General features: G+C 35.5%; 1 protein-coding gene across 1 annotated transcript in view; it reads right to left on the bottom strand.

Annotated features, from left to right (window-relative positions):
* The window catches only part of LOC138705023 (corticotropin-releasing factor-binding protein), a 706,376-nt gene that overhangs the window by 310,422 nt on the left and 369,021 nt on the right, over nucleotides 1-26,933 (bottom strand). Inside the window, exon 2 of the mRNA XM_069833566.1 lies at nucleotides 18,433-18,514. Within this exon, the coding sequence (XP_069689667.1) occupies nucleotides 18,433-18,514 (82 nt within the window). The remainder of the gene's footprint in view (nucleotides 1-18,432; nucleotides 18,515-26,933) is intronic.

Raw genomic sequence — 26,933 nt, 5'->3', positions numbered from 1 at the left:
ATGTGTTTATACACGCACAAGTATCTTTCAGCACTACACTCACTCACTGCACTGGAATTATGTAACATTTCACTGACACTATCCTGATTTCACTAACACTTCAAAAACATTTTACTGTTCAAATACCTTTCACTACCACTGTAAACTATAGAACTTCACTGACACAAACATACTTCACTGACACAACACACTTCACAGACACAACACACTTCTTCACTGATACAACACTTCAAATAACAAAACATCAATTACACCCTTATTATTTCGTAGAATTGTACTTACTATATTAACCTCAAATCGCTAGCCTAGACCCCATTACAAGCAATTTAGGACGTTCACTATAACTCACACCCGTTCACCATAAATCTATTTTTCTGCCACTATAACACTCAGAATTTACTTATAAGCTCACTGCACTTTCACTACAACACATTGCACACCCAATATATATCACTGGATATTCACTATGTTTCACTGCTTACTCACTAAAGTCTGCATAATTTATTTCCGTCTATTAGTAAAGTCCTTAAGCCTATTTTTAAATACATTTTTGGTTATTGGTAAAGCCTTTAGTAAGTCTGCAGGCAGAGCATTCCAGTCCCTGATAGTACGATTGAGAAAATAAAACTTTGAAGTGTCCGTCCTCTGTCTTCTTTCTCTCATTTTATGTGCGTGGTCGTTCCTTTAAGAGTAATTTGGCGTTTATAAACGAATTGAAAAAAATTCGCCTTGAATATTACATTTACTAGCAATTAAAGTCATATTAAAAATTTATTTAATGTTGCGATTCCCTTATAGCGTATTATTAACTCGCTTCAAAAACAAAGAGCATTTCTTGCACATCAGAAAACTCATTTGGCATGCACCTCATTCAGCGATAAAAGTCACGTATAAGAAAACTAAGTAACATCTCTGCCTGCCTTTAAAAATACACGACGACTATGGCTAACTTCATTTTCAAGCGTATTCTTTGTCTACTCTAAATTTACGTAATACCCACAGCGGAATGGATGCAAGAAGTGAATTAAGTCAAATGTGCTCGCAGATCTACATGTCAATGCATTTCGTAGCGCTTTAGTTGTGTTTAGCTCGCATCACATCAACGTCAGAGAAGTTGCCGTGAGTTCACGGCGATATCTATGTCATGCAATCCATTATTAGGTCTCTCACGTTATAGGACAGCTTATTCCGTACGTTGATTTATGAGTATTTTTATCTCTCGATCCATTTAGTATTTATATTCTTTCTGAATTTGTACAAAAATTCTGTAGGCCTATTTCAGTTTTTCATTATTCCTTTCTATGTCCACTTTAAGTAAGATTTTTCTTTTTAATTTTTAGAGCTTATCAACCTATTCCACAGTGAATGATTCCTATTTACTGTACCTTCTCTACTCTGTGTGAACAAATTGATAATTAGAGATGAAGAGTTCGGTAATTCGATACCTAAAATACAAAATACATAAATTGAAGACTGGATATAAAAAAGGTTGTAAGTGTCAAAGAGAAAACCCCTAGAAAACAGAGCTTTCTTGTGCAACTAGTAATGTAATATCATAAAATTTGCACATCTATACGAAAACTAGGCTCTAAATAAAATTGGAATATGATTTATGCTCTTTTCTTACTAGATGGAGCTAGGAACTGGGTGCACTTGAAAATTCGATGTCTTCATAAATATTGGATTCGAGATATTTGAATTTGTATGTGTTATTATTTCGTCATATAACAGAGTACTGCAAGCAGTTTAAATAACTTCCTTTAACTCTTAAATTCTCATTGCTCATTTTGAAGGAAAATGATGCAACACATAGATAGCTGTATTTACCTCCTACAGTTGGAATAGTTTTGTAAAATAAAAACTTTTGACTCTGCAATTTTTCAGCTTATAAGAAATTAGACATACATAAGTAAATATATTTGAACCCGCATATCATGTTGGAACTGTTATTTCAGATAGTTTTGAAGTTCAATCTGGAGTGAGACAGGGAGATGGTTTGCCACCCATACTTTTTAATTTCATTGGGCAATGGCAAAATTAATTTATTAGCATATACTGATGATATTGTCCTTCTACGACAAACAGACGATGATATCCAGAAACTTTTTAGACTCTTAGTAGAAGAAACAAGAATAACAGGGTCAAAAATTAATTCTGATAAAACTAAATACATGAATATATCACGTACCCCAAATAATAGAGGGTCACTTATAATAGATAATTGGGAGTTTCAAAAAGTTACTGAATTTAAATACTTAGGAAGTATAATTAATGAAACAGGCTTATTCGGGAAATAAATTGAACATAGACTCGTTACGGCAAATAAGTGTTACTACTCCCTTCATGAATTCCTTAGTTCCAAACTCCTTTCTAGATTATCAAAATTAAGATGATATAAAACAATAATCCTACCAACTCTCCTATATTGCTGTGAAACTTGGATATTAACAAACAAATAACAAAATCCCTTTTTTACTTTTGAGAACAAAATCTTGAGGAAGATTTTTGGAAGATCCTGACATAATAGCCTTAATATAAAGTCGAAATCTACGTTGGCTTGGACACGTTCTACGGCGTGATGAAGACTCTCTTCCACGAAAAGCTTTCGACTATTCTCCAAAATGTTTGAGACCTCTTGGTAGACCTCGTCTCCGTTGGCAGGACCAAGTATATGATAGCAGTGGGAGGACGACAAGAAGATGCAGAGAACAGAGACGAATGGCGATATATTGTGAATGAGGCTAAAAATCTCTTAGGTTTTGAAATGTCCTAAATTGATTGATTTGATTGATTGATTGATATCATGTTTTTATCCAAGAAATATGTACATATATTTCTAAACTTTAGAGCACTTTCAGTCTTAAAAGTTAGTTATTATTACATTATATTTCGTTCTAATATTTTAGACATATCAAAATCATATACAAGTATAAGAGCACTTTACCAAAGTGTAAATTCTTCAAAGACACAGAGTTGTAAACCAATATATCAGTTTTTGTAATGACAGTATTCAGAAGTCTTACATACTGTAGAAATACGAAAATAGTATGATAACACATCATTCAAATACAAATTAAAACGCTTCAGAACTTTGCTGTATCTCCTACTAATTCTCATTTTTCGACTGAATCACATGAAGTTCCTTTTATATAAATATTTTCCGACGTGTAGCATTTATAAGAAATTTTACGGTATGCGTCAAAACAAACGACATTGAAATTGAAAGTGCGCATGCAATAAGGTCACTTCTCCAAAAGGACAAGATTTCAGGGGAAGGTTAAAACTGATCTATATTTGTACTTAATCCAAATAAAATTCATTGCTTAAAATATCTCAGAAAGGCAGGCATTACCATTGTCTATTGATAGGTTGTAATAAAGAAGTTGTGCAATAAGACATGTGACTACAAATCAATTTTAACTTCTCCTGAAAACTTGTGTTTTTGGAGAAATCACCTTCTTGTATGTCTACATTCAATTATTGTTTATCTGCTATCCACGTTTCCCTAGCAACGAAGTACAAGTATTAATTTTTTTCGTATACAGGCTTAGTTAAAAGTCCCGCACCTTCTAAATAACTTTTGAAGCATACGGTTCAGTGACATGAAACTTTGTATGTGAGGATAACCATATACTAAGAACTCAATAATGGCATTACCGAGTTCTTTCTACTTCCGGTTTAACCGGAAGTAACTCCAATTCTCTTATTTTAAGTGGAACATCGAATATATATTTCTTATTTTTGAATAGTGCTCATTAAGAGCTTTTCAAAAAGTACCCACACTCGATATTTCTGTACAAATTCAGTGTTGCTAAGTCAATAAAACAGAAAAGTGTATCGAATATTAAAATAATAAAATACTCCTTCCTTAACAAAAACAAAACAAAGCTAGCTCACCTTCTAAATTATGTGTTCGAATTGGTAGCCCTCAGCTGCTTGGCAATGTGGTACTCGATCATAGAAACCATTTAAGGAATGATTTAACCAGTCTTTAGGAATATCTTGCACCACTTCCATTTTTATTTAGCAACACTGAATTTGTACAGAAGTATCAAGTGTGGGTACTTTTTGAAAAGCTCTTAATGAGCGTTATTCAAAAATAAAAATATATATATTGGGTGTTCCCTTTAAAATAAGAGAGTTGGAGTTACTTCCGGTTAAATCGGAAGTAGAAAAAACTCGGTAATACCATTATTGAGTTCATAGTATATGGTTATCTCCACATACCAAGTTTCATGTCACTAAACCACATGCTTCAAAAGTTATTTCGATGGTGCGGGACTTTTAACTAACCCTGTATAATAGTTTAACGTATTGTGAACTCAATGTTGTATTGATTCTACAGAGGAGAAGGTGTTTATCGTGGAACATTATTTTCGGTCATACGGAGTAGAGCTTCAGAATGGGCCAAGTTTGCTTCATGTTAAAGAACAGTATCAGAATCCATATGCAACACATGGTTTTCAGACGAAAACTATATTCACCTTGATGATTATATCAACCAACAAACAATGCGTTTTTTAGAGTTAAAAAAAATGATTTAGTTACACAGAAATTACTGCACAGTGCGTGGGTTACGATTTGATGCGCCGTGTCCGGTCATGGAATATTGGACCCTTATTTCGTCGAGGATGCTGCACACAATCCAAAAACAGTAAACCAGGTACTCTACAGATACCTCATTATTACCCCATTCGTGCTGGATTTGCGCCGTTTTTGTCGCGTTAGAAACTTACTCCTCCAACGATAAAAGGATGCAGCAAGAAGGAGCTACACTTGCCCTTCTGCAACGGTACTTTGGAGATCGCCTAATTACTAGTGGAAATCCATTCCCGTACCCTTCCTGCTCCCCGGATCTCACAGCCAAGATGCCTACATATGAGGCTAGCTGAAAGAATCAGTTTTCAAGCAGATGACCCACTTACAAATATTCCCGAATTACGCGAGAAGCTAACGTAATTTTTTGTATCCTAACAGCAACCTCTGTTGCAAATCAATATCTTCAGTAATGTTATGAACAATGTGTGGCACGTGATGGTACACATTTTGAACACTTACTGCACCAACGCAATTAAATAACATTTCATGGTTTTTTGTTTTGCCGCATATTGCATAAATGGATGAGAGCAAGTGTAATGGTTCCTTAATCTTTGTACAGAAATTGAATATGTTTCGTCATGGTACAGTAGGCTGAACAAGCTTCACCTCTTGCATTTTGGCTCAACTAGAGGGCATGAAATCCAAAATCTTCTTGTATTATATCCATAATCGTCCGATTTAAAATGATTATGGAAATCAAATAGCAAGGTATATGTATAAATTTGTTTGATGTTCAATACATCGAATTCTTTATATTCGAAATGTGTTGGATATTCAAGCTTTCTTTTCAAACATATTTTAATAATAATTCTAGGTAAATGTAGAGTATCCACCGGCCGCTGAATGAATATTTCACACTTTTATCACTGCCAATGTTGCGGTATAAACCAATTTTCGGCAATCCAATGTAAAAGACTGCCTACAATTGTTTGGAAAGTTTCAGAGAAAATACAAAAATGCAATCTTCCAAAACGATTTTTTTGTTTTTAAATTAAGTAATTTGCTGGGAGACATCGTTAGATATAGGCCACTCTTACACTAAACCTGGAGTAATTTAAGCTTATTAATTAAATATGATTCTACTTACTGTTTTTTATATGCTCACCTGTATGTAATTTCTATTTTATACATATTTCATTGTTATTTTCCATCCAAAAATCATTAAGAACGCTGAATATTACTTAATATCTCCAATCTTTCTTCGAATAGTGTGTCCACACCTGTGGAGTAACGGTCAGCGCCTCTGGCCGCGAAACCAGGTGGCCCGGGTTCGAATCCCGTTCGAGGCAAGTTACCTGGTTGAGGGTTTTTCCGGGGTTTTCCCTCAACCCAATACGAGCAAATGCTGGGTAACTTTCGGTGCTGGACCCCGGACTCATTTCACCGTCATTATCACCTTCATTTCATTCAGACGCTAAATAACCTAGATGTTGATACAGCGTCGTAAAATAACCCAATAAATAAATATAATAGTGTTTATATGCCATGTTAATTTTCATTTGATTTCATAAGTTAACAATGATGCACATTGGGAGCAACATATAAGAAATTATTTTCATACACAATCCACGCTATATTCACGTTGTTTTGAAATGATTAATCGAAGATGGTTTGCTTATTGTTTATTACACGCACATTTGCATGTAATTTCTATTCCATAGGTTTTCTTCTATCCCAAGGTCATTAACAATGGTGCATATTATTCATGCTTGTTTCCTGTATTCCTTAAAATAATGTTACGTGGCATGATAATTTTTATTTGTCGTTATTTACGTAAAAGTGATGCGTCAAAAAATAAAAAATAATAATAATTTCGTACTCACTCCACATCCTATATTCACATTTGCTTTTCAGTGACTTATTAAAGAATGTACCGGTATTTAAAAGACTAATTTAGAAACATGTTACATAAATCATCCTTGTGCCAAAAGAGAATGCTCCCTGGACCAAATTATCGTATTTTGCAGTGGTCGTCAGTACGGGTACTCGCTGAAATGGGTAATAATATAATATAATTATGTTGCACGTAGCAAAATCGATTATTCAATTGATAGGATATTATTTTATGAGGTTGTCATGATAGAGATATGTATTGTCAATTGCTTTTATTTGTCTGTAGGCCTTTACTGACGAGTATATAAGGACTGGCGCTCTTAGGGATGCAGGTCGGGGTTTGGGATGGCTCACAAGCAACAAGTTATACTAAATATGTTTAGGATTAGTGTAAAACTGGCCTATGTCTCCTATAATGGTCGGGACATAAGTAACATTCACCTAATTCTTTTCTGTAAAGGGTCCACACCTGTGGAGTAACGGTCAGCGCTTCAGGTGGCCCGGGTTCGAATCCCGGTCGGGGCAAGTTACCTGGTTGAGATTTTTTCCGGGGTTTTCCCTCAACCCAATACGAGCAAATGCTGGGTAACTTTCGGTGCTGGACCCCGGACTCATTTCACCGGCATTATCATCTTCATTTCATTCAGACGCTAAATAACCTAGATGTTGATACAGCGTCGTAAAATAACCCATAAAAAAACAATTCTGTAAAGGTAGTAATGGGAGAAATGAAAATTGTATTATTCCGCCCCATCCCATTATTCCATATTGTATAACCGATACAGTTTTCTCAGTGAATTAACTGGCATAAATTCTCGTAACTGTACAATATATATACTTTTACGGAGTTTGGAGCATAAATAATTAACATGACTGTTTCAACGTACATTTTGATCAATAATAACACCTAAATACTTTACCTGGTTCCATAGGTTTAACTTGAGACGAATACAAGAGTTTGAATTAGAACACTTATAACAGTCATGGACAAATATATTGCAATTTTCATTAACAGCGGTAAGTCCTGTTACATTGAGAGAAAATGGTATACTTGTTAATTTTTTTTATATTCAGCGAGAACAGATTTACGTCTAGCAATCTTATAATTTTGTTTATTCCTGTTCTTACAATTCTTATGTCTGAATCTCTGAATAATCTCTGTATATAAAGTAATAAATTGCAATTCCTAATATCATTTTATCGTATTGAATTCCTACGCAAATTGAGAGCAATGTTAAATGAAAAACGTCAATTAGATTTATCAGTTTACTCTATATCAATATGTGTTGGAATAAAGCTACACTCATGGCACGAGTGACAGGCGCCAATAATGCAGCTTCATCTGAAGCGAAGTGCATCGAAAGCGTTTCCATGTTCAAGATTATCTTTTCGGAAAACTTTGTCGGAAAAGTTATCTTATAAGAGCATCGAAAATATTGGCATATTCATCCAACCATTTAAATAATTAAATGTAGAAGCACAGTACGACGGCCATGTTTAAACACATTCATAGTATATCGCAAAGAAAATAAATTAGACGTTTGCAATGTCGCCTACTTGGATTTGTTACTGAAATACTTTTTAAACCACATACGTAATTTGTAATCTGTAGCGACATAAACATAGATTATCTCTCAGAAATATCCTATAAACGTAAATTAAACTCACTTCTTGAAACGTATAACCTTAGCCATACAATAAGTTTCCCAATCACAATAAAAACTGGAAGTAGTGCAGTCATTGATAATATTTTTATAGATAAAAGTAGATTAAATTCTTATTCTACAGAACTTTTAATTAATGTCCTGTCTAATGGTGACTAAAAAATTCTAAGTGTTTCCAATGTCACTGAAAAATTCTAAATCATTAATTTTAAAAAGTAAAAAATAAAAGATAATAAATGCTGTATCTATTGACCATTTAAATTCATATCTACAAAATGAATCTTAGGAAAATGTATGTATATAGTACCGGTACTACCGATATTAATAATAAATTTAATATATATTCACTGCATTTACAAATTATTTAAACGAATATTTTCCAGGCAAACTTGTGAAAAATTTAAAAGTAAAAATATTTTAATAACTCAGGGAACTAAAATCCCATATATTACAAAGAGAAATATATATTTCATGAGTTATAACATTAATGATTTCATATTCCTAACCACTATAACACCTACTGTAAAATTTTTCGAAAGTAGGTCTAATAAGAGAGACAAAAAGACTACATTTGAATAAGGAAATATAAAATTCATATAATATGATTAAAACTATTTCGGATAGTATTAAAAGTGGAATTTGCTGAAGTTCAAAGAATAAAAATATTTCATTTATCAAAACCAGTGATTACCAGATTGCGGCGCACGGTACCGAAACGCATCAAGTTACGAACGAACGACCGACTGTGTTGTGTAGGTCGAGGGGAATAAGAGAGTGAGAGTGCAGTTACTCCTTGCCTCAACATGTAACCATTCAGTCACAGTATAAATTTCACGTTTACAAATATAATATGTACAATGCTTTTCTAGTACAGAAATAATTGCCTAACATTACATGTTTCAATTTACATTATACTGTACAATTTTTAACGATATAAAGTAATAATTTGTGTGAGGAGAAGAAAAATGCAGTACTTACATAAAATAAATTTCTTCACAATTCAATGCACCGAATTACAAGATACATTTGCAATGTATCAAAGAAAACTTTTTTCAAGAAATACTTTGAAATGTTGTTGAAAGGGATGTTGGCATGTACTAATATTATACACAAATCTCGATGAAATTCTTTTTCATATTTTATGTCTGATTTTGATGTTGAAGGCCAGTTTTGACTGTATAATTAAATATTTTCCATGTAGCTTTTGCTATGACACTGCTTTTGAAAGGATCGATTTCTATCTGCTCTTATACTTTTTTTTAGCAATTTTCAAAATTCAGTGTTTCTTTCCTTTAATAAGAAAACATTTCTTTCCCAACTTCTCTATAAGTTCGTTCTTAAGGGATCGCTTAGTGCTCTTAATTTTCGACATGTTCCTCAGTAGAGTGAATTTAAAAACAGCGCAATTAACACTAACGCATTATGCATGTATAATAATGAAATAAATAAATGAAAAGAAATAAAATATACTTGTTTACTCACAGGATCTCAAGTACGTGTGGTGATTGCAAGCACCCACGCCAAACAGAATTAGAAAGGCGGTAATGTAATTTCTTACGAAACCAACTGTACATTCACAGTGCCATCCCGGACCATGGGTCATGACGTCATGTATACTCCGTGCGTTCCAAACTTCAGTCTCGCAAATCGGTTACCCTAGGCCGCAGTCTGGTGATTATAAAGTAGAGGATCCAAAATTTATTGAAATTCTTTTAACGACTACTATATAAGCATTATTAACAACTTAAACTTTCAAGACTGTGCAGGAAATGCTATAATTGGTCATTCAACTGATATACTTAACGCTGAATTATTTTCAGGTCTCATATTTAGTCTCACTACTGTAGCAGAAATCATGTATGTAATAAAACATCTAAAACAAAGCCTCTGCATGTGGTAAAATAGACCTATCAAGTAGAGTTCTAAAAGACTGTTCTGAAATAATATTTCCTCCATTAAGCTATTTATGCAATTTTTCAAAGTAATATGGCAGGCACGGGCAAGGTAGGGGAAGTAGTGAGGGCACACCAAGAGTGAGGAGCTCGAAAGGCGTATTGTTAAATATAACAAAATAAATATCTATATGTTCGAATTATTTTAAATTTAAATTTTAATCATACAACATAACACAGTAGAAGGTTCAAACGTAATGAATGAATTAAATGTCTTAGCTGCTGCAATACAACATACAATAAAGTGAACGTAAAACTTCTTGACAACAATTTCTAAATTAATTAAATTATTAATCAGTTAATTTTACGAAATTATCTTTTTAATTGTAATAATGTACACAGAATTAGTATTGCGAAAACGGATTTACCAGTACATTTGCCCTGAATTCTTAAGGTGATTCCTGGGATGAAATTTGATGTCACAAGTCGCAGAGCCGAATTCAAGTTTTTGTTGCTTACGTTTAACTTTACAGAAGATCTCGTAATGTACAGTACATGTGTGACAAAAATTTCTCACAAACCTGCGTAGATCTAATTATTTCAATTAACCTGGCTCGCAAATCATGCATAAGTGGGTAATTAGCTTTCCGCGACTTCCAAAATAAATCCATTCCTATAATAGTTAGATCAATACTTATTATTTCTAATGTGCATGTCATGTTTAAGTTCATTTACTTCCATTTGTAATTCGAGAGGAGCCTCAATATTTCTTACTGCAAACAGATTCCAAAATAAATACAATAAACGAATTTTCTAAATTTCGGACATCTTGGATTTTTTTATTTTTTTTATTTTCAAAGCGATTACCATATTCTTTAGGTATGTCATCTGAAATATCTGGCAAAGCTTTCAGAGATGGAAAATGAACATTTTCAAAGGTGTGTGAGAAAATTATGTATAATAAGGTATTATAGCCTATTATTATTTGCAATCAAACAATATAATAGTTCTGGAGCAGTTTGGATTACGAAAATAAAAATCGAAGGAGAATGTTGATTTTAGGTTCGTCGTGCCTGTTATGTTTTAAGATCATTATCTTCTACTGGAGATATAAACGTCCTTAAAATACCGTACTTTGTATACCTTCATTTTATAATGATATATTGAGGAGCTTTTTTTCGTCAAAAGAAAATATGTAGTGTGCTCAGAAAAACACTTCTTTTCAACATCGTATTAAGATGTGAGAAAACTCGTTTTGTTGTATTATCGGTGCAGCTTTGAATTCTGTGTTCACAAAATGTACAAGAGTGCTACATTTTCAACCTTTTAAGAACGAAAAAAAAGACGTTTTGAAACGGTGCTTTTCATACGGGTTAATATTCTGTAACAACTCATCTAAAGCTAAACACATATTTGTTTTTCAAAAGAAACCTATGAGAATAACGAAATGGTGTGCATAAAAGGACATCACGCAAAAATAGTTTTTCAAAATTAGAAATAGTGGCCTGAATTTATAAGTATATTCTTTCCTCGATGATATTTTATATTAAAAACCAAAATATATTAGTACCAATCAAAATATTAATAACTTTAATACAACACACAAATTAGGTCTGTATCTATCCTGAGCTGTTATAAAATAGGTGTTCACTATTCATGTATTACAGTCTTCAATCCGCTGACTTATTAATTTAAGTTAAAGCTTTGAAGGGCCAAGAGAAATGGTATAGGACAAAATTACCCAAATTTCTGCATATTCATATCTTGTGCTCAACTGATGAATTGTTTATGCTTGTAAACTGAAATAATCTGCTTGATACGTATTGTACAATATGTATGTATAGCTGAACTGCAGACTTTTTATATCTGTAAATTGAATTAATCTGCTTGCTGTGTATTGTACATTTTGTATAGCTCAACTGATGAATGGTTTATGCTTGTAAATTGAAATAATCTCCATGTATTGTGGGTCCCTATCACCATGCATGGCGCGTCCTCAGGTTGCGGATCGAGGAGACGGCCTCCAGATATGGAGGGTAGCTGTGAATATATTGAATAAGCAGTCGCGGACAGCCGATGAGGAGTGGTCCAACCTCCAGCTTGGAGGTTGGGCGAAGGGCTAACAACCCTTCACCGTAAAAAAACAGCTTGTTACGAATCCTTCAAATAAGTTGGACTCTTACTTTGAGAGAGGAACAGAGATTAAGAGTGTTTGAGAATAAGGTGCTTAGGAAAATATTTGGGGCTAAGAGGGATGAAGTTACAGGAGAATGGAGAAAGTTACACAACAAAGAACTGCACGCATTTTATTCTTCACCTGACACAATTAGGAACATTAAATCCAGACGTTTGAGATGGGCAGGGCATGCAGCACGTATGGGCGAATCCAGAAATGCATATAGAGTGTTAGTTGGGAGGCCGGAGGGAAAAATACCTTTAGGGAGGCCGAGACGTAGATGGGAAGATAATATTAAAATGGATTTGAGGGAGGTGGGATATGATGATAGAGAATGGATTCATTTTGCTCAGAATAGGGACCGCTGGCGGGCTTATGTGAGGGCGGCAATGAACCTCCGGGTTCCGTAAAAGCCAGTAAATAAGTAAGTAGTAAATTGAAATAATTTGCTTGATATGTATTGTATAATATATCTGTATAGCTGAACTGCAGACTTTTTTCACCTGTAAATTGAATTAACCTACTTGCTAACTTATGTGTTGTACATTTTGTATAGCTCAACTGATAGATTGCTTACGCTATTAAATTGAAATAATCTGCTTGATATGTATTGTATAATATATCTGTATAGCTGAACTGAAGACTTTTTACACTTGTAAATTGAATTAACCTGCTTGCTATATGTTGTACATTTAGTATAACTCAACTGACGAATTGTTTATGTTTGTAAAATGAATTAATCCGCTTGCTATGTATCGTATATTTTCTTTGAGCATCAGCGTAGCTCATCGCCAGACTCGCTTGCCTGCTGATTCGGAGCTGCGCTCGAGTTTGGGTTAGATTCCCGCTTCGGGTGACATCTTGTTGCGTATTTCCGAGATTTTCCAAGGTAAAGTAAAAGTTAACTAATCTATGACGAATTCTCGGCCTCATCTCATCTCGCCAAAGAATTTAAGGGTTTTTTTGTAAAAACATCTATGGTCAAAAAGATAAATTTTCAGGGGAAACAAAAAATTATCTGCCATGGGTGTTATTGACACTTGAAGTATGAAATTCATCATAACATTTCTTAAAGTATTATAGAAACTTGTGGACAGCTGAAGTATGTTTATAACTTAAATTGCCTCATAGAAATACATGTGCAAATGTAGACAACTCTAGACAATGGTGTTAAAAAAATGTACTTTGTTGTGACTGAAGTGTGCGTCTCCTTTAATATTCTTTTTCTTTATTATATCTTGTTTCTTCTCCTTTCGTTACTTACGTTTCTTCCATGGAGTTATTTCTGCACCAAAAGAAAACTCCATAACTAATACAAACAATTCACGTGCTAAAGTATTTTTCTCTGAGATGGCTTTGACGCGTACATAAGAAGCAGCATTACCAATCTACTAGAGTTTAAAATTCTATGAATAAATGTTTCAAGATGATGTGAATGGAATATTCGTAAATGCTACCATTTTCCCGGACATTGACTGTTTTCACAGAAAAAAATCTATGGACTATGGTTGTTTCATGAAAACCACTGAAAATTTCTATTCCAATAACATAGGACCATGGTGTTTTTTTCACTAACAACTAATCCAGTAGATGACAGCTACAATACGCTCATCACATGCTTTAATATCTCAAATTTGCATTGTTTGGTCTACGGTTCTTTTTTTTTTTCTAACTTTCAATGGTATAACTCTTGACTTGTTTCACATCTTAAAACTTCAATGTTAATGTAACATCTATAGAATACAATAAGGGTAATGAAATGAGAACAAGCCCTGAAAACAAAATGTTACACAGCTACTGAAGCGGTCTGAAATAGATTATTATAGCAAAATACTGATATGAAAATATAGACTACGATTACACTGAACAACAAGAACTTTGCTCCGACTTAAAATAATGTGTCCCTTATGATTTTGTTTGCGCTGAATCTGAAAGTGCACCTCTTTTCTTCCTGTCACATAAGGGTTTTAAGATCTACTATGACTTCACCTGAAGATAAGCGCTCTCCCAGGAAACATCTGGCGCGGGTTGGGGGTTGTAAACCAAAACAAAAGCCAATGCATTTTATGAGTATATGACTATTTTCGGTTTCTTATGATCGTTGACATATTCTTTTGTACATCAATAAATAAACAGATATTGGTCTCCTCTATTTAGTAAATTTCATAACAGTTCAAAGTGACGTCTATGCAATGAACAAACAAGGGTGTGGGTTTCAGTATTTAAAAAAAAAAATACCAGTTTGAGTGAAGGCAAATTAAAAGAGGGCATTTCATAGGTACACAAATTCACAAAGTTATATCTGATTCTTTATTTGAGGAAAAACTTTCCTTTACAGAAAAAATGGAATGGCGCGATTTCAAAGATGTTTGCTCAAATTTCCTTCGAAATTCTAGGGCAGACAGCTACATCGAACTTCTGAAAACCATATGAAATCCATATAAGAAAATGGAGTGTAATATGTCTCTCAAAATACACTTTTTACGTTTCATTTGAATTTCTTTCCTCCTAACTTTGGAGCTGTAAGCGATGAGCATGGAGAAAGATTTCATCAAGAAATATCTGAAATGGAAAGGCGATATAAAGAAAGATCATCATCCAGCATGCTTGCAGACTATTGTTGGTTCCTTGCAAAGACAGTCCCGGGTCTAGTTATAAACGGTAATCATCTAGAAAATTCTTTTAAATGATAAGTTTAAATTCCGAAATTTTTCTCATTATACTCATGAAATAGTTTTATTGTCGTTGTGTTTTTTGTGTTTCAAACTATGTAGCATCATTTTTGTATCCAGTACACATTTTGCAAGTATTATAAGGTATTTTGAATCTCTAGTGTGTTGTAATTTTATCAGGAGCAGTGAAAAATATAAAACGTTTTTTTTTATAAAAGATTCAATTCGCTTTCTCCGGAAAATGGTACGAGATGGGGAAATTTGGATTTTCAATTCATATTTAGGACACACATATTAGTAACATTCATATATTTTTATTTCGGAGCAGGACAAAATGAAAAAAAAAAAAAAAAAACATTTTGTTCAGTGTTATCAATATAGAATCGTAACATTTTAGGGTCTGTCATTCGCCTCTTTTGGTTTATATTTCGGACATAGATATGGAACTTCCATTCTGTGGGTATCTCCAGTGCACTAAGATGGTGTGAGCCATAATATAAACTCTGAAATTATTTGAAGTGTTTTCCCAAAAGTAATAAACCGCAAATAAAATTCCATAATAATAATTACTTCTACAGCTATCACTATTACTACTACTATTACTACTACTACTACTGCTACTACTACTACTACTACCACTACTACTACTTCTACTACTACTACTACCACTACTACTACTACTATTACTACTACTACTACTACTAATAATAATAATAATAATAATAATAATAATAATAATAATAAGTAGCAATGACAGTAAAAACAACAGATACTTATCTCCTTTTGGGTAATTATCTTTTGTCGTGCGCTTGTGCTCTGCTGTGTTGTAATTTGGTATCTGGCACCGTGAAGGACGTAACTCTAAAGAGTTCTTCTAGTTCTGAATCTCTTATGATTTTTTTTACAGAAGTGAAGATGAAATTATACAAATTTCATGACTAGAACAATGTATTTATTGTCAGAAAACTTTACAATTTTAGTCATAGAGGATATTCACGGAATAATAAAATGAACATTTTGGATTATTGATTGACTAATATTTTTGTTAATAAAATATTTTTATTATATGTTTTTTTTCGCATTAATCGATTGACTCTGTTTACAGTTCCTAACCTGAAAGATTCAGACTTTCAACTTCCATTGAGGGACTTCTTGTAATGCTGAAATGTCTGTTTCACACTGCTATATTACAGCCCTTGTATTTTCAATTTATTGTTAAGGTTAATTTTGAAATCAGTGTATTAAAATGATCTCGACATCAATTTTCAGTATATGAAATTATTGAGACCACTGTAATTCACCTTTGTTTCCGTACCTTTCGAATTTCATTCCTTCTGTCCTTTAGTGAAGTTCTTTGTATGGAGTATGGCATGGTAAGATTCAGAAAAATTGACATTGCGACAAAGTGTAGAGAAACGAATAAAATCATTTGAAATATGGCTATGGAGAAGAATGGAACGTGTGAAATGAACAGACAGAATAAGAAATGAAGCTGTGTTGGAAAGAGTAGGTGAATAATGAATGATTCTAAAACTGATCAGGAAGAAAAAAATGAATTGGCTGGGCACTGGCTGAAAAGAAACTTCCTACTGAAGGATGCACTGGAAGGAATGGTGAACGGAAGAAGAGTTCGGGGCAGAAGAAAATATCAGATGATAGACGACATTAAGATATATGGATCATATAGGAATGTAGGGATAAGGTTGCTTTGGAGATCCAATTGATGATCAAAACAAATTGGGAGACTGAATTATACCTCTATGGAGGAAGCAGAGAAGGTAGACTGGGTTTAATCTGATTTCGTCTAGGAGCCTGGAGGGTACTTAAAATCAACAACGAAGACGGGGCGAGAATATGTCCTCTTTGTGGTAGAGGCGAGACATCACACCATATTTTATCGGAGTGTGAAGCCACAGAAGCTCTAAGGAAACGATTGCTATCAGAGTCCTTCATTACATCTAGCAGGGGGCACTTGGCAACATATAAGATATTAAATAACGTTAAATTCTGTGACAGTGTGGGAAAATTTATGGCAAAAGTTGGACAGTTGAGGGCGGAACTGGCTGAGGGGGAGGGAGCCGAGGGAATAAGGGAAAGAGTTATTTATTAGTGTTGTAATGAGTAGTATTAACACTGAGCGAATGAGGTAATTAGGGGATAATGTTCTTTTTGTATTTATTGTGTCTTTTTTTCTATTTGTATTTTATTGAGTGTGTGTATGTTTTTTATGTATTACCTTTATATTTATTAGTTGGATTATTTCGTGCAGTTTCAATAAGGAAATGAATTGTTTATATATATATATATATATATATATATATGTTTCACAGTGTGTTTTTTTTTTCTCTTTTAATATCTTACATTTATTTTATTTCTATTATTTTTGTGAAATTTGGTTCGAAGTTAGATTAGTTGTAATTGTGATAATAAATGATAACGGTAGTAATAATAATAACTTTGTTTTACTATTTTCTTATTAGTAGTAGGTATTATTTCCGTTTTGAAGATTCAAACTGTACATAGTTATAGCACGAATGGCCGTACAGGCTCGTGCGAAGGATCTTATGTACATGAGATTGTATAATTTATTATGCATCAATACATGTACTTATTTATCTATCTCTCTGTCCGGTCTATCTATCTGTCTGTCCGGTCTATCTATATGTCTGTCCGGTCTATCTATATGTCTGTCCGGTCTATCTATCTGTCTGTCCGATTAATCCATCCATCCATCCATCCATCTATCCATCTATCCATCTATCTCTATCTCTATCTCTATCTCTATATCTATATCTATATCTATATCTATATCTATATCTATATCTATATCTATCTATCTATCTATCTATCTATCTATCTATCTATCTATCTATCTATCTATCTATCTATCTATCTATCTATCTATCTATCTATCTATCTATCTATCTATCTATCTATCTATCTATCTATCTATCTATATCTATCTCTATCTATCTCTATCTATATCTATCTATATCTATCTATCTATATCTATCTATATCTGTCTGTCTGTCTGTCTGTCTGTCTGTCTGCCTGCCTGCCTGCCTGCCTGCCTGCCTGTCTGCCTGTCTGTCTATCTATCTATCTATCTATCTATCTATCTATCTATCTATCTATCTATCTATCTATCTATCTATCTATCTATCTATCTATCTATCTATCTATCTATCTATCTATCTATCTATCTATCTATCTGGATCATATGAGGAGACAAAGAGGAATGCAGAAAATAGGAGAGATTGGAGAATGCTCGGTTTGAAGTGAAAGATCACCCTTGGGCAGAACACTGAATGAATGTATGAATGAATGTCCTCTATATTTTAATAGTGAGTGGAAGTAAACATGTATAATATATGACATACTGCAAGCTACTGCCCTGTCTGCTCTTCTACATTATTATTATTATTATTATTATTATTACTATTATTATTATTACTATTATTATTATTACTATTATTATTATTACTATTATTATTATTGTTATTTCTGCTGCTGCTGCTGCTGGAGATAAATGCGTGTGTGGGATATCATTTAACATAAGCGGCCCGCAGCTGTGTCTGGCCGTGGCGTTGACATACCTTTGATTATGTGGTAGGGTGACCTCTTGGCCCGAGGCAGGGTTAAACTGTGGGGAAGGCCGAGAGAGTCCGCTGCTCGGATCTGCAACAATTGAAGTGGCGCTCACTAAAATCTCCAACACAATTATGCTATTATACAGACAATGATTTATTTCAACATTTTGCAATGAAAACTGATTTTAAATTCCATTCAAACTGAGCCAACAGAGCTTACATAATCCACAACGCTCTGCAAAAAGTGTTTAGACCTATATACTGCCCCGGCTTTTTCAAATTGTTAAAATCTCACAGTAGGTTTATTCGAGGGGTGTTCTAGAATTACATACGTTTTATTGAAGCTAATTACAATTTCACAAGCTTAAAAAAATAAAATTCAGTTTACCGTTATTTTGAAACACTGCGCTAATGTATCATGCCATTGAAGCCAATCATTTTGTATTTCTATAAACCACACGTTAATATCCATTATAAAACATTGAAACCGACTAAATAAAACATCTTTGCACAATGTGAGAGCACAGAATGTGTTAGACAGGGATGTCAAAGCGCCTGCACAACTCAAGGACCAGCACAACATTTCCTTAAGAGCGATGATTTTACTTTGTCTTGATAAAAGTTAACTTTGTTGGATTTGTATTACTTGTAGTATGAGAATGTAATACAGGCGCTATGACATCCCTGTGTTAGACTATTCATTAGCTTCGTGCATTACAGGCGCTATGTTCCGTTCAAGTTTGTCGAGTATGGCTAAGTTCGATATTCGCCTTATGTTCGCTATGCAGAAGGAGGCCTGTGATGTTTGTGCCATCTTATTATAAAATATTCGCTGTCCTCCACTCCCATCTCTTCATGTTTTAACCGCTTAAGGATTTTATATGTATGTATGTATTTATTCACACTGCAATGGGTATATACCCGGTGGCAGTGGTAACTAATTACACTCAATAATGACAATAATAAACTTATTAATTAAAAATACAATTAATAATAATACTAATAATTAATACTAACAATATTTATAATAATAATAATAATAATAATAATAATAATAATAATAATAACAACAACAACAGGGAATATTCTAAATTAAATGAAACGGTCACATAACATAACATTTGAAATAAATCTAATTTGTATCTTAAACCTTAGATCGAACTAAAACCCACGAGTATGATATGTTCATATCTGCACAAGTACCTTTCAACATTACACTCATTTCGCTGTCAACTCACTCACTGCACTGGAACTACGACACATTTCACTGATTCTATCCTGATTTCACTAACACTTCAAAAACATTTCACTGTTCAAATTCTTTGCACTGCCACTATAAACTATAAGCTTCACTGACAGGAACACGTTTCACTTACACAGCACACTTCACTGACACGACATACTTCTTCACTGATACAACACACTTCACTGACACAACATAATTCTTCACTGATACAACACTTCAATAACAACATATCATTTACACCCTTTAAAAACTGTGTATAATTACCGTCTATTAGTAAGGTCCTTAAGCCTATTTTTAAATGCATTTTTGGTTGTTGGTAAAGCCTTTAGTAAGTCTGCAGGGTAAAGCATTCCAGTCCCTGATAGTACGATTGAGAAAAGAAAACTTTCCAGTGTCCGTCCTCTGCCTTCTTTCCCTCAATTTATATGAGTGGTCGTTCCTTGAAGAGTAATTTGGCGGCTGCAACCTATTTTTTATTTCTCTCCAGGCAGGCTCACCTCTGTATGTTTTGAACAGTGCGCATAATCGAATTCACGTTCTCCTGTCCGTGAGTGTGTCCCATTTTAGTTGTGAATTTTTCCGACAACACTTAAGAGCCCGTTTTTTTAATCTTTTCCAGTGTCTTAATATGTTCTAATCTGTAAGGATCCCAACATGCAGCACCATATTCCATTACTGGACGTACTAGTGATTTATATGCAATCTCTTTGGATTTATCAGGACCTTTTCTTAGTACCCTCATCACAAAGTGTAACGCTATCCATGCCTTTCCCGCTGTGTCTGTAACGTGTTCCCCCCAGCCGAGATCGCTGCTAAATGTTATTCCGAGGTATTTACATTTGTTAACTTCCGGAATGGTTTCACCCTCTAACGTATACGATGCGACTATTTCATTTCATTTCCTTGTAAAGCTGATGGCTTTGCTCTTTAGAGAATTTATTTTCATTTTGTTGGCTATTGCCCAATCGTTTGTTCTATTGAGGTCATTCTGGAGAAGACTAGTATCTTCATGGCTTTTTATTTCCCTGTATACCATACAATCATCCGCGAATAAGCGAACCCTAGACAAGATATTAACTGGCAGATCATTTACAAAAGCCAAGAATAGAAGAGGCCCCAAGACACTCCCCTGCGGGACCCCGGAAGTAATTTCAATTGGGTTCGATAATTCCTCCCCTACCCGTGCTCTCTGAGTGCGACAGGTTAAAAATCCCTTGATCCACTGGAGCACTCTGAAGTCAATCCCCGTTGATTGTAGTTTAACCAACAATATATCGTGTGGGACTATATCGAATGCGCGTGAAAAGTCAATAATCACTGCATCTACTTGGCTATTGTAATCTATTCCGTCTTCTAAATCCTGACATACCGTTACTAATTGACTCTCACATGAATAGCCCCCCCGAAATCCATGCTGACAGTTATGTAACCAATTTGAGTCATCCCAATGCTGCCTTAGATAAGCTGAAATCAAGTGTTTCATCTGTTTGCAAACCACAGAGTTGAGGCTGACCGGTCTGTAATTTTTTGTATCTGAGCGAGACCCTGACTTATAAATTGTCACCACTATTGCATCTTTCGAATCTCGCGGGACAGTACCATTGTTAATTGATATTTCAAATATACGCACTAGATAGGGAAACATGGCTTCCCCTCCCAATTTTAGTACGTCTCCGGCGATACCATCAGGTCCTACTGATTTATGAGTTTTCAATTTAGAGATCCTTCTCCTTATGTCCCTAGGCTTGATAGAAAACTGACCCGTATTTTCCACAGAAGCTAAGTGTGGTACTATTGTCCTCATCCCAAAAACAGTGGCATAATAGGAATTTAATTTTTCTGCTTTTTCGCTGTCCTGTACGATAAATTGATTGCGGTCATTTTATTAGGGGGAGGCTCGAATAGTTTTCCTTGCGTCGTCTCTTCACATATTTATAAAATTCCCCCCACCCGTTTTGTTCACCTTTGAAAAGTTTATTTAGGTAATTTTTCTGCGCTATCTTCTTCGCATTAAGGAGTTCTTTCGATAGTTGTGTGAATTTTGTTTCTTTTGCAAGGCTTTCCTTGCGCTGTCTATAGGATTTCCTTAGTTTTCTTTTCAGTTTCCGTATGTATTTATTATAATATTCCGGATCGGGATTGTTTGATAAGCGTTTAACCGGGATAAATTTCTGTATTCCTGTTAATATAATCTGCTTGAACTCCGCCCAGCATTCTTCTACACTACTGCCCTTTACTACCCATAATGAGTACTTTTCTCTAAGATAATTTTGGAAGCCTTCTCTGTCCGCTTTGTTATATTGCAAGATATTTTTGTTCTTTTTTCCGCTTTACTTGTACTTAGCATTCCATAATATTTCAAGAATTACCGCGTCGTGGTTACTAATACCTGGAATCACTTCAATACCTGCGACTATTTCTGAGGGTCTTAAAAGAAATATGTCTAGTAACGAACCTCCCCTTGTCGCCCTGTCTGTTACTTGAATTAAGTTATGTTTCCAGATGAGTGAGTTTACTAATGACTGGGCTTGACTCATCCCTCCCTCTATTGTACCCTGCCAGTTTACCTGGGGCAAATTTAGGTCCCCTGCAAGGATAACATACTGCCCGTGGATTTTTCTATTTTCCAACATATCTCTTATTTTATACAGTACGTTCAAGCCTTCTTTCGGGGCCCTGTATAAACCGATGATGTGTAATATGTTTTGCGAATAATCATCCGCTATGTCTACACCCAAAATTTCGAACTCCGAGTCCTTAAAATTTTCAGCGCTCTGCAGGGACTCTTTTACACATATAAAAACCCTTCCCCCTGTTCCTACACGGTCGCGTCTGTATGTTACATAGTCGTTTCTAAATACTTCTGAGTCTGCTACTTCACTGGAAAGCCATGATTCCGTTCCTATTATGACATCAGGATTATGCGAATCTACTAGGTTCCAGAATTCATTTGATTTATTATAAATACTTCTACAATTCACCTGCAGCACCACTAAAGACTTACCATTACATGACATAATATTGGTGATCCCTGTTGTTTCCGCTGTGGCCGCCGCTACCGCCTCCGTCTCTCCCGTTGCCGTCGCCGTCGCCGCTTCCTCCGCCGTAGTAATAGTACTCGTACATACTATTTGCCGCCGTCATTCCCGGTCGTTGCTCCTCTCCGTTGCCGCCGCCCTCGAGAACAGCGCTCCTAGTCCCGTAGCTCCTCGTCGATTTAGATGGACTCCATCACGTCCCAGATCCCCGTCACCAATCCACGAATTTGGGTCCACGAATGTTGCTCCCGTTCTATCTGCCACCCAGTCGAATGCCTCATTGAGTCGCCCAATCCGAGTCCAATGAAAATCTCGTCGCCGCACTATCCCACTGATAATTATCTTCACCTGGGGGTACAGCTCCTTCGTCCTTACCGCCAAGTCGTACATATCTTCCATAACGTACTCGAATCGTCGCCTCAGGTCATTGGTCCCCACATGTAATATTACAGTTTTTATGTCCCTTTTGTCCTGTTGCTCCAATTTGAGTTTCACTTCGTCGACTCGTATCCCCGGGTAGCACAGCAATTCGAGGTCCTTATTTTCCTTTCCCACATGTCGCACCATGGAATCTCCTATTACCAATATCTGCTTCTCCTCGCTTGCCTCCCCGTGTCGTTCCTCGCGTAGTCGCGTGTTCTCTGCTTCCATCTCTCTCAATCGTTCTTCCGTCTGTTGCAGCTTTTCTTTCAGTTCCGCCACCTCTTTCTTCAGCGACTCAATTTCTGTGTCTGTGGTCTCAACAGCTATGTCCCTCATACATTCCCTACACCGCCAGTTCTACTCAATATGCTGGTCCCTCTTGAGTTTTTGGCAGCTGAAGTGAAACCACGTCGAACAGGTGATGCACAGAAGGCCAGTCCTCAAATTGTTTTTGCAGACTCCGCACTTCACAGATTCCACAGGTCCTGGGTTCAGTTCCACTCCTCCAATCACCAACAGCATGGCTAGTATCAGGATCACAAAGCTGCTCAGGGTCGGTTCCGCACTCCCCTGGCCCGAAGCTGCCGGGATCCACTTCACCGCCCGCGCCGCCAAGGTACCGATCCTCGCCCGGTACACAACCCATTCTACCTGCTCTCTAAGACAACCTTTCTCGACGACTACCTGCTCACGAATGACAGCACAGACCTTGTTATTATTTTTTCATCTGAAATAAGACGAGGTTTGTAATAGGTTCGTTCCAACAAGCGGTTCATGGATCAGTTCATGTACGGTTCCTGTACCATCTTATGCGCATGCGCTAGTTGAGCATCTGCTATGGGATTGAAACTGGACTGGACGCTGTTGGAACGCTTTCGCGGATCGTTATATACTAAATCCAGAGATGCTATAACTGTGACCATCTTTGCTAAGAACGGGATGCTTAATTATTATCGTTTCGCAGCTAATTTTAATTGCAGAAAATAGAATTTCGATCATTTTCTATAAAAAGATGACAAAAAATATGGAAGGCAAGAATTCCGATAATTGACTTCAATAGTTCTATTTTTAATTATTAATGTATGTACGTTATTTATTATATTTTTAATCAAAGCTGCATGTTGAAATTGTAATTAACTGTTTCAATAACCAAATAATTTCCATTCCCTTTCTTTTTGGCGAAAATATAAATTAAATCTCTAGTTTTATTATTCGTCTGTACTGTCACTTTTCATCTTTAACCTCAATTATGTGAACAGTCGATCATGTCTTTCTTCAGTATCCAGGAGACGTTGGTGAGCTTATGCGCATGCACGTCTTGCGTACTCTTCCGTACATGCCTCAATCCACGGACTATTTTTGACCGTTCCGAACCCGTGTCAAAAGCTTGTTGGAACGCCCGACTGCAGTACATGTTTCCGGTTCAGGACTGGTTCGGATTGTGTTGGAACGCTTTTTTTGTACTGCGCATGCTCACGATGGTTACGGACGGTTCCTGACTGTTGTTGGAACGAACCTAATGTCTTGGTTGCCTCTCTCATGTTCGAACATTGCATTGCAGGACACTAGTATTCATGTCAACAATTTAAAACTTCGTAAACAATATTAAAAACTCTTTATCAGGACTAGAGTATAACGTCCAAACCAATGATTTTACGAATGTAATTGTCTGTGAAGAATGAATTAAACTTGAATAGATTTCGGAGGTAACAACTGTTCCTTTTAGAATTAAAATCATCCTCGAGGCCGAAAAACAGTCTTCGACGGTCATTTGACGAAAATAATTTACCTGACATGCCAAAGTACTCAGTTCTAACTTAACTTCTCTTCATACAGAGTTTGAGCCACCAGATCTGTTTGCTTGAAATTGAGGCCACCTCAGAAAATAAGAGAAGAATAGCGTTTGTTTCCAGATGGTACTGGTACATTTTTGCTATGTTGTATGTTATGTAGATAAATACTGAGTCAAATACACGCGTTCAATTGCTGTATTTTATTTCTCCTCTTCCTGTCACTGCTTGTGTGCATATACATGCAGATATTGTCAGTGTTTCATACAATTTCTTGCCAACTCAAATCAGATGTCTATCAGAAAGAACCGAATATTAATTGGGATTATGTGTAAGTAAATATTATTTTGTTGTTACAACCTCAACACTTCTATTCAAGAACTGAAGAAACAAAAGTACTTATATGTACAGTAGACTATGGCTAATCCGCCCCTCTCAATTATTTGTCTTCCCTTGGTGTACTTTCTATAATTTCTACTGAAATAGTTTTCTAGGAAATTTGCATCGGTGTCATATATTATAGGTACTGCATTACTTATACAAGTACATACCTATATAGGCCCACAGGCCGGCCACATGTGGAAGGTTCTAGATTCGATTTAGAAGTGCAAATGGAGTGGTTGGAGTTGCTTATAACATTAGATTTAATTGTAAAGGATGAGTCAGGAGGAAAGGTACATGGTGTGAGGGGTGATAATATTGGTGATTCTGAACAAAAAAGTCTATATGAACATATGCCCTGTTCTTAACAGTATCTGGCATACAGCTGTTTGAAAATCACGTGCGTCAGTCTCATGTCCTTCATCAGTACTCAGATGCGGACGCAATAAAAACGACATTAGGTTGTAGCATTGATTTTATTGACCACTTAAATATGCAATGGGCGTTGGATCGGTCGCTATGTCATTTCTTGGCCACCAAGGTCACCCGACCTTATTCCATTGGATTAGGCATACTGTGTGTAGGGTTGGCTTAAGAGCGAAGTCTACAAGCGTAATATAGAGACAAGAGAGGGACTTCTTTCTCGCATTTTACATGCTTTTGTTCGAGTAAAGAAATGTTGGAATCAGCTCAGATGAGCAACATAGCAACTGTCTACAAGAGATGCAAAGTTGACGGTGGACTTTTTGAACATGTTCTGTAAAGAAACGTACTCAATTAAACAGAACATAAGGTAACAATGTTTTAATTTACTATAACCTGCACTTTTCCCGTTCCCCTTTGTTTCGATTAGTTTTCTCCGAAACCGTTAATAACAGGACTTTTGTTCATATAAACATTTTTTGTTCAGAATCACCAATATTATTACCACTCAAACCATGTACCTTTCCACCTGACTCATCCTGTATTTTAATCGCTCTCACTAATCTATTCTATTATTCATGTGCTAAAAAGGATAAATGTTCATCTTCCTTCTTGCTTAAAAAAGTCCCTTGTGCAGACCCTTGTATTTCCCTATTTTGACTATGCTGACATTTTACTGACTGACCTTTCCAGCGACAACAAAATGAAACTTCAACGTGCTCATAATTTGTGTGTACGTTTTGTAAGCAATGTTCGTAAATATGATCATATTACCCCATCCCTGGAAGCAATAGGTTGGCTTAAACTAGATAAGAAAAGAAATTTACATTCACTTCTCTTTCTCTTCGAAATCTTGAACTCTTCTATTCCTTCGTACCTGTCGTCTCGCTTCACTTACCTTTCTTCCCACCACAATCTGAACACACGCTCTCGCCATGAAACAATACTAACAATACCATCCCATCGCACCTCTTCATACTCATCCTCTTTCACAATAGCCCTGCCAAGACTCTGGAACTCGCTACCTGCTAGCATCAGGGACTGTCGAAATAAAATTCAATTCAAACGCAAACTTACTAGGCACTTGGTCAGTAATTGAGACTCGTTCAGACATGGTTTCTTGTAAATAGTTCTTTTAATCTACCACAAAATATCTCAATATCCGGTAATTTCATCACTATAGAATTTTGTTATTGTAGGTTTAAT

This window comes from Periplaneta americana, chromosome 8 (assembly GCF_040183065.1).
Source record: "Periplaneta americana isolate PAMFEO1 chromosome 8, P.americana_PAMFEO1_priV1, whole genome shotgun sequence".
In the NCBI taxonomy this organism is placed as follows: domain Eukaryota; kingdom Metazoa; phylum Arthropoda; class Insecta; order Blattodea; family Blattidae; genus Periplaneta; species Periplaneta americana.
This window is presented reverse-complemented; position numbering and strand designations above follow the sequence as displayed.